We start from the raw sequence: 18,571 nt of genomic DNA, 5'->3' as shown, positions 1-18,571 counted from the left end.
AAAGGAAAGAAAGTAATAGGAAAGAATGTTAAAGGAAAGAAAGTAAGAGGAAAGTGAATGGAAAGTGAGATGATTGTTTTAGTTGTTTGGTATGATTGAAAGTGATAATAAAGTGAAAGGAAAGAAAGATGTAAAGTTAGTAATTGTCACAAATACCCCTATTTTAAAATGTGACATTATCTATACATATAAATTGATTTTGATATTTAATATTTATTTATATAGTATAGATGTAAGTATATTTAACGTATCTATATTATTTTCTCAGTTTTCTAATAATTTATATAAATAAGATTAGATAAATGACTGCCATAAAGCAAAGAAAAGAAGGGAGAAACTAGAGTAATAAAAAAAAATTAAAAAACGTGGGCTGTTTTGTCATTTTCCTGGACTGCACCTCTACTCACTGCTTTCTTCGCACTTATGGGCGGAAAGCATTTTGGACGTGGGGCCCACAATAACCATTCTTTCCACCCTATTTGTCAGAGCAACCAAACTATGGATGGCACAGGTTCTTAGAAACTTTCCCTTGTATAGCTTTCTGTCGTTGCACAATCAGTGGAACCAAACAATGCGTTATCTTTGAGTCATATATTCCAAAGTTGTTTGTATTGATTGCATATGCCTAGCATTATATTGTCCACGTACTCAAGTTTTTTGGACCCATGATCCTGTGACATTTTTTATATATATGAAGGTGCTAACAAAGGGTTTTAGTAAAGCTCATATATCATCTTGCTTTTCCGACCAAGTTAATTCTTACATGTTCAAAATCAACTTATATTTAAGAGGTACCGACGTGTATGTGGAAACTTGGGTAGGATCGTTAAAGTGCTTTTTTAAATAGTATATTGTTGGGTTAGTAGGGGAGTTTGATGGATCATTCATATTGAAAGGAAAAAAAAAACATACTTGGATCTAGAGTTAAACACTATATCAAACTTTAAACCAAAATTCTTGACATTAAGTTTATGATCATTTTATTTATAAAGTATTTAACCTCTAATTTATTAAACAATAAAAGACTTTTAACTTACCATAATTCATTTTTTTTAAAGCAATAAGATTAGCTAGGTGAATGTATTTCCTAAACAAAATAAAGAAATATAGATCATAGAAAGTTTATCATACCTTAAAAAAAAAAGTTTATCATAAGACTACTTTCCATAACCCCAAGATTAAAGTAAATTACTCACTCATCATAAGGATGAGCTACCTAAATAAAATAATGAAAATTCACAAAGTAAAAACAAAACAAAAAAACTTTATTGAAAGAGCGATGCAAGTATAAGAAGTATTTAGCGGTAAGTGGTTCCAAACCAAAAAGATCCATCTACAATGGAGACCCTCAATCTTGAGGTCTTAAACGGGTCCCACATTGACACGTCACTTTTTTTTAATAATAGTACCTAATAGGTACTTAACCACTTCAATAGAGATCCTCTAACAAAATGTCTAAATGGGTCCCACTAATAACTCTTTATCATTTACATTTCAACAAAAGCAACTCAACAATGATTATTTTATTAAAAACTGGTGTGGGGTCCACTTAAGAATAATGGTCTTAAGTGAGACTTTGGGTCTTAAGAGACCCTCAAAAAAATTTCCCCCAATGGAGGTACTTATTAAGTATCGGGTCTTAAATGGTGAAGACCTCACCATTGGGGATGGTCTAAGCCTATTTATAGCTCAAGCACTACAACATTTGTGTAGTGCATCAAAAGTCTAAGATTGAATAGCAATTACACAAAATCGTTCACGTGCCCAAAAGAAAAACCACTGACCAATTTAATTGATCAGAGACCCCTCGAAATCCCAAAAATAACCCACTTAATTCATAACACCCAACAATTCGGGGCCTAACTCCTGATCGCTCTAGTTGGAGGTCATTATTTGCTTTGTAATATTTATGATGTTTGTAATTTAATGTGTTAGTAATGTTTTTTTTTTTTTTGAAGCCTGTGTTATGGAGCATTCAACTATATTGAGGACACCATGTGAAGTCTAGTTCATTCCTAGCAAGGGTCGCAAGCCACCAAATATGACCTTCTTTATAGAAGGAGACCCGCCCATGCCGATAAATATGGAGGTTTTGATAGAGTATGAGAATGCTAGTGAAACTCTGGATACTTTGGAGATATGTCGGATGGTTAGAACCATGGCGTTAAATGAAATGGAAGGTAGTACATAATACACTTGTTTATATGCTACTCTACATCAAATTGCCCAAGAAACAGAGTTAGTTATCCAGTATCAAGTGAGGTGTATGAGGATGACTTACTCAAGACTTGCAAACGGGGGGATTCAATATATTTTTTGTTTTTATTTTTTTATGTATCTTGATATTTTTCATGTGATATTGATGTTTTCATGTCAATTTTGTATATTGACATTTTAATACCGCGGCATTGAACATGTTTAATATATTGATGTTTCCATGTCATTATATTTATGAATTTTATATCAATAAATAGATCATACTAAATGTATTTGAGTGTTTGAATGCGTAAAATAAAGGTTCTGCATTTGAGTGTTGAATGTGTTAGTTAAGAGTGTCTGAATGTTCAATGATGAATGTCTAAAGCAGGGGTTATGTATTCTGCAGTTCTGTGTTTCAAGACGTATCAGATTGTAACTCTCGATTATGGATCGATTCTTATCCTTCGTCCCTCAAGTGATTCGGTGCCAAACTCCCAAACTAACAACGATCGGGAGATAGGATTCAATGTCAACATTTTTTGATATTTGAGGGGCATGCGAGAATTTCAAGTGGTCTATTAAGCAATTTTCAAAAAATATAACACACCATCGGTACAAAGAGAAGATATTTGAATTTTGCTCTTCACCCAGCACAAATTGCTCGCGCCTTGCAGCCATGCCAAATATGCCCTTGCGCAAGTTAACATGCGCAAGTGTTAAACATGTGCCACTTAACTAACGCCACGTGAGTTAACTAACGCAGCGTTAGTTAACTCACGTGGCGTGTTGTCTTAAGCATGCAGCGTTAGTTAACTCACATTAGTTAACTCATCGAATGTTGGAGTCCTGCTGCTTAGCAAGTTTGAATTTGCCCCATTCAGTGGTAAGATAATTGTTGCAGTTGGAAGGTACATTCCGAAATGTAATGTAATTGTTGACATACATGTCATTTATGTAATGTAACGAAACCTCTATCGCAATATTTATTCGAATTCACGCTATCGCAATATTTATTCAAATTCACGCTCACAATATTTATTCAAATTCACGCTATCGCAATATTTATTCGAATTCACGCTATCGCAATTTTATTCGAATTCACGCTATCACATTTTTTTTCGCATTTATTTAATCGCAAATTTTAATTCAAATTATTTTATTGACGTTGATTTGGAGAAGGCGTATGATAGAGTACCTAGAGAGATTTTGTGGAAAGCCCTGGAGAAGAAAGGGGTGAGGATTGCCTATATTAGAGCTATCCAGGATATGTATGAGGGGGCTTCGACTAGTGTGAGGACGCAGGATGGGGATACCGTAGATTTTCCCATAACAATAGGACTGCACCTAGGGTCAACCCTAAGTCCTTATCTTTATACTTTAGTTTTGGATGTGCTGACGGAACACATCCAAGAGTTCGCACCGAGATGTATGCTTTTTGCAGATGATGTAGTCTTGCTTGGTGAGTCGAGGGAGGAGTTAAACAGGAAGCTAAAGACTTGGAGGCAAGCCTTAGAAGCGTATGGCTTCCGCATGAGTAGAAGCAAGACGGAGTACATGGAATGTAACTTCAGCAAAAGGAGAAGTGGGTCTACCTTGGAGGTGAAAGTTGGAGATCATATCATACCCCAAGTTACACGGTTTAGATATCTTGGGTCCATAGTACAAAATGACAGAGAAATAGAAGCTGATGTACATCATCATATCCAAGCCGGATGGTTGAAATGGAGAAGAGCCTTAGGTGTTTTGTGCGATAAGAAAGTACCACTTAAGCTGAAAGGAAAGTTCTATCGGACAGCAGTCAGACAGGCAATGTTGTATGGTACGGAGTGTTGGGCGGTTAAGAGCCAACACGAGAGTAAAGTAAGCGTAGCGGAGATGAGGATCTTGTGTTGGATGAGTGGTAAGACTAGACATGATAGGATTAGGAATGACACCATTTGAGAGAGAGTGGGGGTAGCACCTATAGTAGAAAAGTTGGTAGAAAATAGGCTTAGATGGTTTGGACATGTAGAGAGAAGACCCGTAGATGCCGTTGTAAGAAGAGTAAATCAAATGGAGGAGAGTCAGGTTAAAAGAGGGAGAGGAAGACCTAAGAAAACCATTAGAGAAACCATTAAAAAAGATTTAGAGGTCAATGAATTGAATCCAAATATGATCTTTGATAGAACACTATGGCGTCATTTGATCCATGTAGCCGAACCCACTTAGTGGGATAAGGCTTGGTTGGTGTTGTTGTTGTTGTATTCTAAAATTTTATTTACTTTATTCTAATTTATTTTATTCTAATTTAATTTATTTACTTTATTCTAATTTATTTTATTTACTTTATTATAAAAAATTTATTGCGTTAGTTAAGTCACGCTGCGTGACTTAACTAACGCACCATATAAGCTATGCGTGACTTAAGTCACGTGCCTTATAAGCTGTGCGCGAGTTAACTTACGCAAGGTGGCCGGTGCTAAAAACTGAAGCACAAACGTTTCTTGGACGGTAGTCAATGGTCTTGACTCGTTTTTGCACGTTTTCCTTCACATTTGACCACATTTTTGGACCACATTAAGTGCTAAATACCTTATACCACCTATAAAAACCCTCACATACTTCCTCTTTTCCTCACATTTTCTCCTCCCACTCTATCCCCCTCTTTCTCTTCTTCTTTTGTTTCTATAGTTTCTAGGGTGTTTATACCCCTTTAGGTAAATACCGGTGGCTTTTGGGGGAAATAGTGGTCCATTAGGTTGGGGAAAAGGGCATCATCCCTTGAGTTAAATTTCGATTTGCTTCCTTTTACTCCCAAAATCTTTTTACCGTGGGTAAAAAGAATCATCATGGGGGTATAAAAGGAACCAAATATAAATTTACCTCAAGGGGTCTTGATGTCGTTTTCCCCAACACGATGGATCACTATTTTCCCCAAGAGCTATTGGCATATACCGAAGAGGGTAAAAATAAATATTAAGTAGATTAGTTAATTGGAATAAAAGATATGTATTGCTAATTGTAATCGTTGAATAATATTAATAAAATGAGAGTTCTATGTTCTATTTACTATTTGTATCTATTTTTGCATTTATTTTATAATTTCGAATTTATTTATTTTTGCATTTATTTTATAATTTCGAATAAAAATGAATTAGTATAGAATAAAATTTATTTTATAATTTTGAATAAAATTGAATTAGTATAAAATCGGATTTATTTTATAATTTCGAATAAAAATGAATTAGTATAGAATAAAATCGGTTTTTACACAAGTTGCGCAAGTTAACTTGCGCATATACCATGAGTGCGTGGCTTAACTCACGCATAGGTTACAACGTGCGTTAGTCAAGTCACGCTACGTGACTTAACATGCGTAAGAGCAATTTTGGCATCGCTGTAGGGTGCGAGCAAAATGTGCTGGGTGGAGAGCAAAATTCAAGATATTTTATGCCAAATAAATAACAAACATATTTTATGGAAAAATAAATAAAAATAAAAATAAAAATACTAGTGATTACGTTTCTTTTTGGATATAGTTTCAAGATATTTTATGCCAAATAAATAACAAACATATTTTATGGAAAAATAAATAAAAATAAAAATAAAAATACTAGTGATTACGTTTCTTTTTGGATATAGTACGTAAGAATGAACCACATCATACGCATCGATACTCATCTTTAGCTTCTTCAGCTGCGTTTAGAACCCTAATTTCCACAATTTCTCAAATTTCACAATCCCTTTCTCTCCGTCATTCTCTCTCAGGTAATTCATATCATATCAATTTCTCGATATTAATTTTTATTTTTCAATCATCACCGTTAATTTGATGTAGATTTCATCAATTTCTGATGAAATTATAGTCTTTTATTTCATCGTTTTTTTTAATATGAATTGTTGTATTTTTCTGTAATTAGCGCATAATGGAAACTGTAAATGTCTTTTTTTTAATTGGATAAACAGCTTAATTAAGTGCTTATGCTATAAGAGCTTATTAAATAAGTGCTTATGTATAAGCTATTTTGATAACAAGAAAAAATAATGTCAAACTTTTTATATAAGCTATTTTCATAAGCTCTTTGGCTATAATGAAGAGCTTATGAAAATAAGTTGAAAACAGTTTATGACATGTCATAAGCTATTTCCATAAACTCTCCCAAATAGTCTCACAAGTGCTTAAGTTAGTAGATAAGCTCAGATAAGTCAATCCAAATAGGCCTAGATTATAACTTGGGCTGAGAGGGAACCATTAAGGTGGGGATTGGCTAGTTTATTTGATTCGTGCAATCTTATGATGACTTTGGTATGTGTTAGTTGTGGAACTCGTTCCAGTTCAAACCATCGGTACCGAATCCTAACTGATTTTTGGGAAATGGAGTTGATTTTTTAGCTTGTTTTTGAAACACTAGGATGTTTCCCTTTCCCTTGTGATTGAGTTTCACATTGTTAAAACAACCGAGTCTTATTCCATTAAGTAGTATCGGCCACATGGATCAATCAAACGACGCCATAATGTTATGTCATATATATATATATATATATATATATATCATATTTCTATCCAGCTCATTAATTTCTAGGTCTTTCTGAATATTTTTTCTAGGTCTTCCTCTGGCTCTTGCGATTTGACTACCCTCTATCTGATATACTCTTCTTACTACATAATTTACTAGTCTTCTCTCCACTGAGTTTCACATTGTTAGCCTGTGGTTTTGTTGCTTTTATTATTGTATGTTTAAAATGGGATTCCTCAAAGCATTATGACTACTGGCAGCACATGTACGACTTCTTGCATCTATGCCCTCAGCACCTTCTATCTACTTATGTGCAAATGAATTTTACCACATCTATCCCTGACGCGAGATGTTAAATGCTAAAGGAGAAATCTTATGCTGTAAAATGACATAACTAGGACTTTATGTGAAAATATTCCATTGCAGTTTGAAATTCTCTGCAAGTTTATCGTTAAATTAACTTTTCTTTTGCTGTTGTAATTTGGTGGAGTCTGAATTAGTCTAACTCTGCAAGTTTATCCTTAAACTATTATTCTTTTGTTGTTGTGATTCGATGGAGTCTAAATGTCTAGAGGTAAATGGTTTGGCTATCAACATGATTTATGACAGAACAGTATAACGTCGTTTGATTCGTATAGTTGACCCCACTTAGAGAGATAAGGCAGATTGGTTGTTGTTGGAGGTTGCGGATTTTGGGAATTCATCTTGTTAGCTTACCTTTAACACGCACACAATTTTGTTCATGACAGTTGATACAATTAATTTAGATAGGATGCTGGTGGAACAGAAAGTTTGAACCTTTACAAAGCATGCTGCCTAAATTAATTCACTTGTGAAAATTAACTAGATACATATATTTTTTTACATAGTACATCAGTATGCTTCTATGATGGGTTACCTGATTCTGAATTGGATATTGTAGTCCAAGGGACTGCATATTTTTGTGGTTCCATTCAACAGGTTTAAGGTTATAGTCTGAAATGTCATCAGTGTCTACTCAACCACAGTTTCGTTACACGCAGCCACCATCAAAGGTGCTTCATTTGAGAAACTTGCCATGGGAGTGTATAGAAGAGGAGCTGATTGAACTTGGAAAGCCATTTGGTAAAGTTGTGAACACGAAGTGCAATGTTGGAGCAAATCGAAATCAAGCTTTTATTGAATTTGTAAGTAGAATATGTTATTTTTCTTCCTCTATTGTGTTTTTCCTTTCGAATTAAGCTACTGATTTTAGTTATAAATCATATATCGTTACCTGCAGGCAGATATAAATCAAGCCATTGCGATGATATCATATTATGCCTCATCATCAGAGCCTGCTCAAGTGCGGGGAAAAACTGTGTATCTGCAGTATTCCAATAGACAAGAAATAGTGAATAATAAAACCGCTGCAGATGTTGCTGGAAATGTACTGTTGGTAACAATAGAGGGTGAAGATGCACGCCTTGTGAGCATAGATGTTTTGCACTTGGTAAGCAGTTGTGTATGTCTATGCTATATATGCTAAAAATGTCATCATGTGGATGCTGTTCTTTTAGTTTTGTGATTAGGTTTTTGCTTTGTCAGGCTATGAATTTTTTTGACATGTATGTAAATAATCGGCAGGCCCATATCAAGGCAATATCTTCGATGGCAGCTTAGTGCTTTTGGAGAAAGAGCTTGTGTGTGTTTGTTTCCTTTCTCCTTTCCTTAGAACTGCCTCTCTCTTCCCTACTCTCTCCCTCAGCTCCTACATTGTTGTAGTTTAGGTTTTACCATTATTTTTTTCATCTGTGCAACTGCAAAGTGAATTAGTATTTAGTAAGCAGTTTTCCTCACAGAGCATTTGTTTGAATATAAGTGACGAAATGATTAACACTACTCACTACCTTTGAAATCTTTATCATAATAATTATTTTAGTTTTATGTTTGAAGTTGTTATTCTTTTAAGAAAACCATTTTCAAAATAGAATCATCCATATCCCCCCTGGGGGCATGCCCCAAATTTTCTGGAGTAAATGTTAGCAGTGTTGAACAATTGTTTGGATGGACTGGTTTCTTCATGTTTCAATAAGCCACAATCTGTGCTTACAATAGTCTAATTCATCATTCAGCTAAATATGTATAAGAAAAGTATTCTATTAGCATTTCAAGAGATATATTGATTTGCTCAAACATGTATTCCCCAAACAGCAAAACAGTAATACTAGTAAAAGTGATTATAAACATATATTATAGGATCATAACAGAAAAGTGAAACTGTATTAAGTTAAACTAGAGCCTATGGCTCCTCACTGAGAATTTTCTCAGTCCAAAACTACATAACAAACTCCTGTGCTTTCTTTCTCTTCATCCCCTCCTTTTTTACTTTCATTCCCTCTGACCAACTTACTCCAAGCTCATGCTTCAATTACTCATTACCCTATTGTCCATTTTCTTTTTCCAAGAGTATGGTCTACCATGATCTATGTCATAGAGAACCGACAAAGTTTTACGTTGGCCGTCGAGGGCTAACTCAACCCTCTCCTTTTACCGGAGCTTGGGACCGGCCTTGGGTGGTTGAAATGGATAAGAGCCTCAAGTATTTTATGTGATAAGAAAATACCGTTTAAGTTGAAATGAAAATTCTATCGTATCACATTCATACCGGCGATGTGGTATGGATGTATGGTACAAAGTGTTGTGCGGTTAAGAACCAACACGATAATCAAGTAAGCGTAACGGAGATGAGGATGTTGCGTTGGATGAGTGGTAAGACTAGACGGGATATGATTATGAATGACACTATAGAAAAGATGGTAGAAAATAGGCTTAGATGGTTCGGGCATATAGAGAGAAGACCTGTAGATGTTGTAGTACAAAGAGTAGATCAGATGGAGGAAAGTCAGATCATAAGAGGTAGAGGAAGACCTAGGAAAACTATGAGAAACTATTAGGAAATATTTAGGGGTTAATGAGTTGGATCTAGATATGGTTTATGATAGAACATTATGGCGTAATTTGATCCATGCTGCCGACCTCACTTAGTGGGAAAAGGATTGGTTGTTTGTTGTTGTTGTAGTTGTTGTGAGGTCTTCAATGATCTGTCACGACAACAGTAGTGGATTCTGATGTAGAACCGTTATCATACTGTAAAAGCACTACCTTGTCCCAAAGCTGAGTTCTGAAAATTATCCTTGTTGAACAGATTCATACTCCCAAGTAATATCGAGATTAAAATCTCCTTTCCACATAACAAACTACTGCCTATAGGAGAACCACCCCTGGTTATCTCCCGACTAGCCAAGACACAACTGAATCTGCCAACACTACCTCCAATTCCATAGTTAAAGTAGCCTTAAGGGGAATAATCACCAATTACCTTGTTCAGCGGGGAGACATGGAAGACTGGACGAGCCCTTGAATCTGGGGGTACTGGTCTATATCATTCTAGATTCTGAGATGAACCATTGTAATGAGCAGCCAGCTTTTGATTAACTCAGATCTGCAAAGACTGCCGTCTGTAAGGTCTAAAGCTTGTAAAACACCCATTCAACCTATCTTAGAAGAGTCGTGAATACTGTTAACCTGCAAAAAATTTATTTGCATCTATCTTGATCAAGTTTTGCTTGAACTGATTAAGAGCTTCATCCCGATCCACTCATTCTTGATTCACTCTCAACTTTGGTCTTATTGCATTAAAATTTAGAGTAATGTGGTAGCCTTTCTTCCATAGACAATTTCAATTGGGCAGAGGCATGGAAGGATGCATTGTTCCACATTTCAGACCACCGTAACCATTATGCCCAAATTTTTAGTTGTTCGAATGCATAACACCGGAAGGCTTTTCAAATGAGTTCCCTTGAACTATAAAAAGCTCCTTCCAAAAAATTGCTCAAGTACAAGGTGTCACGATCACTACTTATAGTGTGAGGACTCCATGTAGTCTAGTTTGAGGACTCCATGTAGCCTAATCTCCTTGTCAAAAAGTCCAGCTACTATCATTGCTGCATATGGATGACATACTTAGACAACCTATCAACCAACACATGTATGCTTCACGACCCTCGGATTGGGAAGGCCTGTGATAAAAGCAATAGAAATATCCTCCCAAATCTGGTTTGGAATCCAAAGAGGTTTTAGTACTCTTGCAGCGGTCGTGGCTGTGTATTTCTACCATTAACAAACATCACATGATTGGATAAAGTCCTGGATACCCCTTTTCATGGCCATCCAATATCAATTTCCAGCAATTTCTCTATATGTGCATAAATAACTAGAATGGCCTCTAGAAGGAGAAGAATGATACTCCAACAATATAAATGGACATAAAGAAGTGGTTGGTATGACCAAACGATTCTTCTAATGCAACAAGACACCGTGCGATAGTTAACTCTTGATCTTAAAGATGAATTTTGCTGCAAATCATTATAATGATGTGCTGAGAATGATTTGTATCAATTGCTTGATTTTGCATTAACTTGCAAGCAATTTGATATCCTTCCAAGTTCCAACCAAATCAGGTATGAAAGACCACTATGTACTTCGTCAACTTCATGCAATCGAGGGCATCTGCTGCCTTATGTTAACCTGGTGCTGCCAACAACCTGCCATACGGGCCGACATGTAGCGCTACCAACACCTCTTCTGACAATTAGCAACATTATTGCTTATTAATACAAGAGACACAAGCGTTGGTTTCATGTTAGGGCTATGCAGTGGCTGACCCATAAGTGTTAAATCTGAGTGGATTTGGTATATGCCCCTTATGCCCCAACTGAAACTTAGCAGTATGAACTCAAGCTGAGAGCTCAGGGTATAGTCCTCACTCGCCGGCTGATGGATGATTGTAAGCCACTTGTGAAGTCCCAATATACTGCACTTTAGGTAACCCTAGAACTCGAGACAAAAATCACCTGAAGTCTTTCAATGCAGTACTTGGTTGATTTGTCTAAGAGAATAAGCTCCTCAGATGAATTTTCAAACTTCTGACCACCTTACACTTTTACTTCCCCCATGTCAAATGCCAAATGGTCCCCGGTCTCTTAGAGAAGATTAACAATGTGTTTGGCTTAAACTCTCCAGGGCACAAAATCCATTGGACCAAAGTAACGACAAGGAAGCGTAAAAAAGCAGTGCCTTGGCTCCTTCCATGCTATGCTTGGTTATTTTTAGCATCACTTCCTCAAAGGTGTTACGTAGTTCAAAAAATAAAACTTCAGTAATGATAATCGATCTGTCTGGGTCCATACCATCAAACTTGGGTAGGTCCACTTCCCTCGCTTACATTAGATACTCCTCTCTGCATCCCCCTCTTTTTTATTGTTTCATCCCCTCAGACTATTTTACTGTCAGCTCTCCCTTCACTTGCTCATTACCTTACTACCCATTTTCTTTTCCCTAGAGTTGACTCACCGTAATTTTGGCCTACCAACAGCACTAGTAGGTTCTGCAGTAAAACCATCTTCATGGCCTCTAGCAGATGCATAGTGATAGTTTTTTCCAAGCATGGCTGTTTATTAGTTCTTTCTTCTATGCACAATGATGTTTGTTAATTTATGTAAATGGGGAGCTGCTTTACTTATTTTGAACTTCTAGATTTGTTAACAATCTTATCTTACACAGGTTTTTGTTAATATTAGGTCATTAGATTTGTTAATTCTTGATTATATATATATATATTTGTTAATTTTGAGATCCTGAGTTTATTGCTCTCTGCAGGTTTTTTCAGCCTTTGGATTTGTGCATAAGATTACTACTTTTGAGAAGACAGCTGGATTCCAGGTTTCATGATTAGTCACCCTTCATATATTTTGGCTTTATTTTCAGTGCTATGGCCACAAACTTATTCTAAACACAACTGTTTAGGCACTGGTGCAATTTTCAGATCAAGAAACTGCCACTTCTGCAAAGGATGCTTTGGATGGAAGAAGCATACCTAGGTGACAGTTGTATTAATTTTTTTGGCTTGGTATTTAGTTCAACTGTGTTGAATGTATGGTGGTACATTTCTTGGTTAACTGTTAGACTGTTTTAAATAGTAATGTTTAATGACTTCTGGAGTTTATACACTATATTTGCGTTTGTTGTAATTGTTTGAATCATTGAATGTGTCAAATATGGTTAGCTACATCATTCCAACTGTGAACCAATCACAAGTAGAAAATTTGTGTAGTTTGACTACAATTTAGTAGTTACTTGCATCTTCATTGGCATGATCGCCTTTACACATTAAGCATTATTGTTGCTCCATTGTTGTTTCTTTATGATGATTGATCTTTACTTTTTTTCTCCCTCTGTATCAGCTACCTGCTCGCTGGGCATGTGGGACCATGTACCCTTAAGATCACATATTCTGGACACTCAGACTTAAGTGTCAAGTTTCAAAGTCACAGAAGCAGGTATTACTTATTTCATTGGCATCTAAGGCATACATGAAACCTATGTTCTACAATTTATCTTTCCCCTGGTGATTTGTAGTTGCTTCATTGTCATGGGCATTGGCTCTACATCGCACCCTTCATACAATGTTTTAGCCCATTTATTTTCACGTCTGAGTAACCATATCTTTTTCTAGTTTAGTTATGTATCCCTTTTTTTTGTTTGTTTCAGAGACTACACTAATCCATACCTTCCTGTTGCTCAATCAGCTATGGAGGGAAGTGGACAGGTAACCTTCTTGAATGTGCAAAATGAAGCCTTCTCAATTTTGCTTATTGATATGCACTTGATTCACATTGGTGATGGCACATACTCTTACACTTTTGGGCTGCCATGTACGTTGACTTCCTTACTAACTAGCACGGTTTTATAATAATTTTTGCAGTCCGTGATGGGTTTGGATGGGAAGAGACTGGAGGCCGAGAGTAATGTTCTTCTTGCATCGATTGAGAACATGCAATATGCTGTAACCTTGGATGTCTTGCATATGGTACTTTGAGCTGCAGTTAGCAGTTGTCTATTTTTGAAATGATTGACTGACATCACAGTTTAGCTGATACTGTACTGCTTTTTCTCTGCTATTTGTGTCAGGTTTTCTCTTCTTTTGGACCCATCCAAAAGATTGCAATGTTTGATAAGAATGGTGGTTTGCAGGCTCTGGTTCAATATCCAGGTTAGATTCTTTCAATACCTTCATTCATCTTTGTTCCGATATATTGTGTTTCTATTGTTGATTAATTTTTCCATACTAATGTGCTTGTCACTGTCAATATCCTCCCATGTTGCTTAGAGTGTGTTTGGATGGGGGAATGTTTTGAGGGAATGTAATGTTACGAGGGAATTCAAATACTTTGAGGTGAATTCCATTGTTTGGATGAGGGAATGTAATGTAATGTTGAGGAAATGTAATGTTACGAGGGAATTCAAATACTTTGAGGTAAATTGCCTAGAATTTTAAATTCTTTAAAATTTTCAAATTACCTCATCCAAACACACTCTTAGGGTTTAAATTGTTAATTTGGTAATAGTATTAAAATGTGCCTATGTTTCTTGGTTTTGCGAAAATCGGGCACTTATGATGTGTGTGTTTGTCTTTAGTTTCTATCCATTTGACCTTAAAACTAAGGCTCTGTTTGGGAGTTTGGAGGGGAGGGTTTTGGAGGGATGTGATTAGAGGAAAAACTAGAGAAATCTTTCAAAAAAATTGAGAAAGTGGTTTTGTAGAGAATGATAAATTACTACTCCTCCACTACAATTTTTTAGTTCCCCAAATTAGGGGGATTTTGTATTATGAAGAAAACTACCCCCCCCCCCCCCCCCCCCACCCCCCCCCCACCCCCCCACCCACACACACAAAGCCCTCCACTCTCATAGCTCTCCATTATTACTTCACGGAAATGATTTTTTTTAGATCGAAATCTCTAAATGGGAAAAAAGTGGTACTTCACGGAGATGATTGTTTTTTAGATATAAAGAGAGATGCTTTTAGGTAAATTTTCTTCTTCTAAAAAATTTCTTCAGAAGTGTATGCTAGTTTTGGTATGTTTTAATATGAAAACTGTGGATCTATAGATTTCATGGTTTGGGACTAGCAAAAATTAAAAATTAATAATTTGTTAAAAAAATAGAAAATTTGATGTGATTTATATAACATTTTCTGGGTCGGGGCTGTGGTTGCCGCCTGCTTCGCATTGGCTGTCTTTAAAACAGTGTATGTGAGTCTGAGCAATGATGATTTTGGATTGGTTGGTACTTAGAAACATTTAACTTGTTTTATTATTTTATAATTACAGTTAATGATATTGTTGAGATCTTAAATTCTATGGACTACAGATGTTCAAACAGCCATTGTGGCCAAGGAAGCCTTGGAAGGACACTGCATTTATGATGGGGGATTTTGCAAGCTTCACCTCTCCTATTCACGTCATACTGATCTGAGTATAAAGGTAACCAGACTACACTGTCTATTGAATAGGTATTTATGTCTTTTTAGCACGAGACTGTTGTAATGGCTAAAAGGAGTTTACTATAGTGCAATAGAAAATACAGTCTTGTGCCTCATCAATTTACTTTGATATTGTGATATCACTTTCAAAGAATATGATCCATTAGTAGTTGTTAATCACATGAAAAAATACATACTCCTGTTATGTGTAGTATGGAGTTTCAGTTGTCTCAGACTCCGATTGTGTTATTACAGGTCAATAATGACAGAAGCAGAGACTATACCATGCCTACTGCACCACCACCAGTTATGAACGTTCAGCCCTTAGTTTCGGGGCAACAACAAGCTCCCATGACTGGTCCTCCTGCTCAACAGTACAATACCGCTCAGTACGCTCCAAATAACAACCAGAATTTTATACCTCAAAATCAGCCTGGATGGGGAACAGCTCCACCGCACGCAATGCAACAACGGATGCAAAATAATCCTTACATGCCACCTGGTACGATGCCACCACAAAATGGCCCTGGAATGATGCAGTATCCCGGCCACATTCAATAGCCTTGCTCTTTCATTTCAACCAAGTCAAAATTGGCCAACAAATCACTCGGCAGAAATGAGGACTATCATAAAAATTATGATTTGTGATTCTGAATCTGTTTGTTTCCACTTTCAACCATATTAAATTTTGAATTTTTTGGATGTAATCAATTTTTTTAAGAACTTTTAGTTGGATGGTAGCATCTGCAAAGACTACTCAAGTTTCTTTTATTTATTTATATGTCTTCATGATTTCTATTGGCTTCTTGTCCAAAAAGTTGTGTTCTAACTTTCTATAGAAGTTTCCTATAGCTGTTAATCCCAGAAGAAACTACGCAACTGGCAACATGATATAATTGTTAATCCCAAATAAAATAAATTCAGCTTTTATTCATCAAGTATTATCATATATGAAAGCATGTTATAAGTGCCATGAGTTTTGCATAAAACTGTTTTCATAAACTATTACGGTGATAATTATTTGATAAAGCAGCAAATCGTGTTTTAGTTAGTCTTACCACCCTCATTGGATACTTCATGCAAACAGCACATAGCATAAGGTCCATTTGGATTGAGTTATTTTTGAGCTTATGAAAAACAACTTATACAAATGAATAAGATTTAATATATTACTTGAAAGTTTGTCGAGGCAGTTTATGAAGATACAATTTTTGTTAGTGAGCATTAATAAATTAACATAATAGTTTATTTATTTGCCTAAGATATTATTTTAAGCTAAAAAATAATACAATCCAAACGGGACCAATATTGTCCTTGCACTCTTTCTGTCTCTCTTCTATTATTTTCTTTTTAAGTTATGGTGTTTTTTCTCAAGCTCCATGCACATATTCTTTGCACTCTCCGTATCTTTTCAATCTGACTTCTTCCTTATCCCTTCTTGCTATCTTTTCATTGTTCTTTACACGTAACCGACATGAAAATAAAAGAGCTTGTTGTTAAAGCTATATATTTTCTTTTTCATATGTTAAGTTGTAATTTTCAAATTCACATTTTTTTATTACGACTTTGTAGATTACTCTCCCTTAAATTCATAAACTTTGGTGAAGAGTTGTGTAATAAAAGTGATAATGAAGCTGTGAAAGAAATGAAGAGAATTGGTTTCTCTTCGCAAACTCATCCCAGCCAAATAAAATAGAGAATTAAGATTTAAGATTGAAATTAGGGTTTCATGCAAACAAAAAGATAGAGAATACATTGATTATTAATACCCCAAATACATCATTTATTCAAATATCTCTTTTAGTAATAGTGCATTACTTCTTCCATTGATGACAACTATCAGGAGTAATACCGGAACCTCCTTCAACAAGACATGGTCCTGATTGTCGTATATACCAAAGGCAATCAAAACATTCATCTCTACCTGATTCAACTATATTAAACCAATGTAACTCATTATTCCATTGAAAGGAACAATAGAATAGTGTTTGTTTAATTATGCCATATCCAAAACTAAAACTATATTGACCACCATGTTGAAGAAAATGAGATCCAAGATCATCATCTTTAGATTTACAATGAAGGGTTAAGTCTAAATTTCCAGACAAATCATTATAAATAGTCACATGGACTTTCTGTGGTCCAAAATTTGTTGAATGCACTGCAAGAACATTGTGCGATGATAGCAATAACAACACACACATCAAGAGAATTTTTTGGATAAACAGAGACATTGCACTTTCTATTAATCTTTTCTTTAGAAGTGAGTAATTTTTGTTGTATGATGGTCGAGATAATTGTTAGAAGAGAAGCTTATATTTATAGGAAAGAATACAAATATAAAAAAAACATGTAAGTTTATTAATTTATTCACAATAAATGATTCATTTAATTTTTGACTAAATAAATGATTCATTAATAAAAATTGACCATTTTGATTTTTTTGGGGTTAGATTAACCATTTTGATTTGAAGACATTATTAATTGTTTAAATAAGATAAGAGAAATTTTAACGAGTGCCTCCATACACTCTTTAAGACGTTTCAATGGTAATCTTTTATGAAAATATGTGTAATTAATGCATTGAAAATTGAAATATTCGTCTTTTTTATAAAATAATTTCTTTTTAGGAATCCTTAACTCCGGTCCTATATACTCCCTCCGTCCCAGTTTAACTGAGTTGGTTGACTATTTCACACAAATTAAGAAAATTGTATAAATGAAAGAGAGATAATAATGGTTTTGAGTGTCTTTGTAAGTATTGGTGCATTCTTCTTTATCATAAATGTAAAGTGAAATATACTCCCTCCGTTTTAAAATGAGTGCCGTTTTAGCCAAAAAAATTATTTCAAAATGAATATCACTTTCCAGTTACAATACAATAATAACTTTTTCTTTTCAATTGTACCTTTCAATTAATACTATATACAATACCTCTAAAGTATTATTTTTTTCTTTAATGAAAAAGAAACCAATAGTTGATTAGGATAATTTGGTAAAATAACACCTCTCTTTCTTTTAATTAATGCATTTTTTAATATGGGTGTAAAAACTTTAAACGACATTTATTTTGAAATGGAGAGAGTATTGAATTAAGAGTGGTGAAAGTAGTATTAATTAGAGTTGTAATTGGAAAAAAGTAACTAATGTTGTATTGAAATGTGAAATGAGTCAATATTCTTGAGACAATATTTTTTTACAAATGGTTCAGTTATTATGGAATGAAGTGAGTAGAAGAAAAAATTCAAAAAAAATTACAGTCCTATTTATAAGAAAATATCACAACTTTTAAGGTGTAATTATTGCTTAAAAGACTTTTTTACCTCTTATTTAATGTTTGTCTTTTTAATATCAGTGGGTGTACTACATCAATTTTTGTTGACCCAAACTTCTCTTATAAATAGGACCGGAGGGAGTACTACTTTCACCACCCTTAATTCAATATATACTCTCTCCATTTCAAGTATTTGTAAAAATATTCAAAAACTGATCATAATTAATAAGCGTATTGGTTTTGATGTTTTTTGGTTTT

At 34.9% G+C, this 18,571-nt stretch overlaps 1 protein-coding gene across 2 annotated transcripts; it reads left to right on the top strand.

Annotated features, from left to right (window-relative positions):
* The first annotated feature begins 5,843 nt into the window (after window positions 1-5,843).
* PTB2 (polypyrimidine tract-binding protein 2) lies at window positions 5,844-15,856 on the top strand. Of its 2 annotated transcripts, none has more exons than XM_085707747.1 (11): window positions 5,844-5,946; window positions 7,656-7,861; window positions 7,957-8,166; window positions 12,375-12,437; window positions 12,522-12,595; window positions 12,959-13,054; window positions 13,266-13,323; window positions 13,480-13,584; window positions 13,686-13,767; window positions 14,928-15,040; window positions 15,295-15,856. In XM_085707747.1, the coding sequence occupies exons 2-11, from the start codon at window positions 7,676-7,678 to the stop codon at window positions 15,598-15,600; spliced, it is 1,293 nt and encodes a 430-aa protein (XP_085563873.1). In that variant the 5' UTR covers window positions 5,844-5,946; window positions 7,656-7,675; the 3' UTR covers window positions 15,601-15,856. The 2 variants fall into 2 exon arrangements, with proteins under 2 accessions (XP_085563873.1, XP_085563869.1); XM_085707743.1 differs by having other exon boundaries at window positions 7,618-7,861.
* The last annotated feature ends 2,715 nt before the right edge of the window (window positions 15,857-18,571 follow it).

This window comes from Medicago sativa, chromosome 1, assembly GCF_051527215.1.
Source record: "Medicago sativa cultivar Bolivia chromosome 1, Bolivia_mono, whole genome shotgun sequence".
NCBI lineage: Eukaryota > Viridiplantae > Streptophyta > Magnoliopsida > Fabales > Fabaceae > Medicago > Medicago sativa.
The sequence above is the reverse complement of the archived record's forward strand: the minus strand, read 5'-3'. Positions and strand labels throughout refer to the sequence as shown.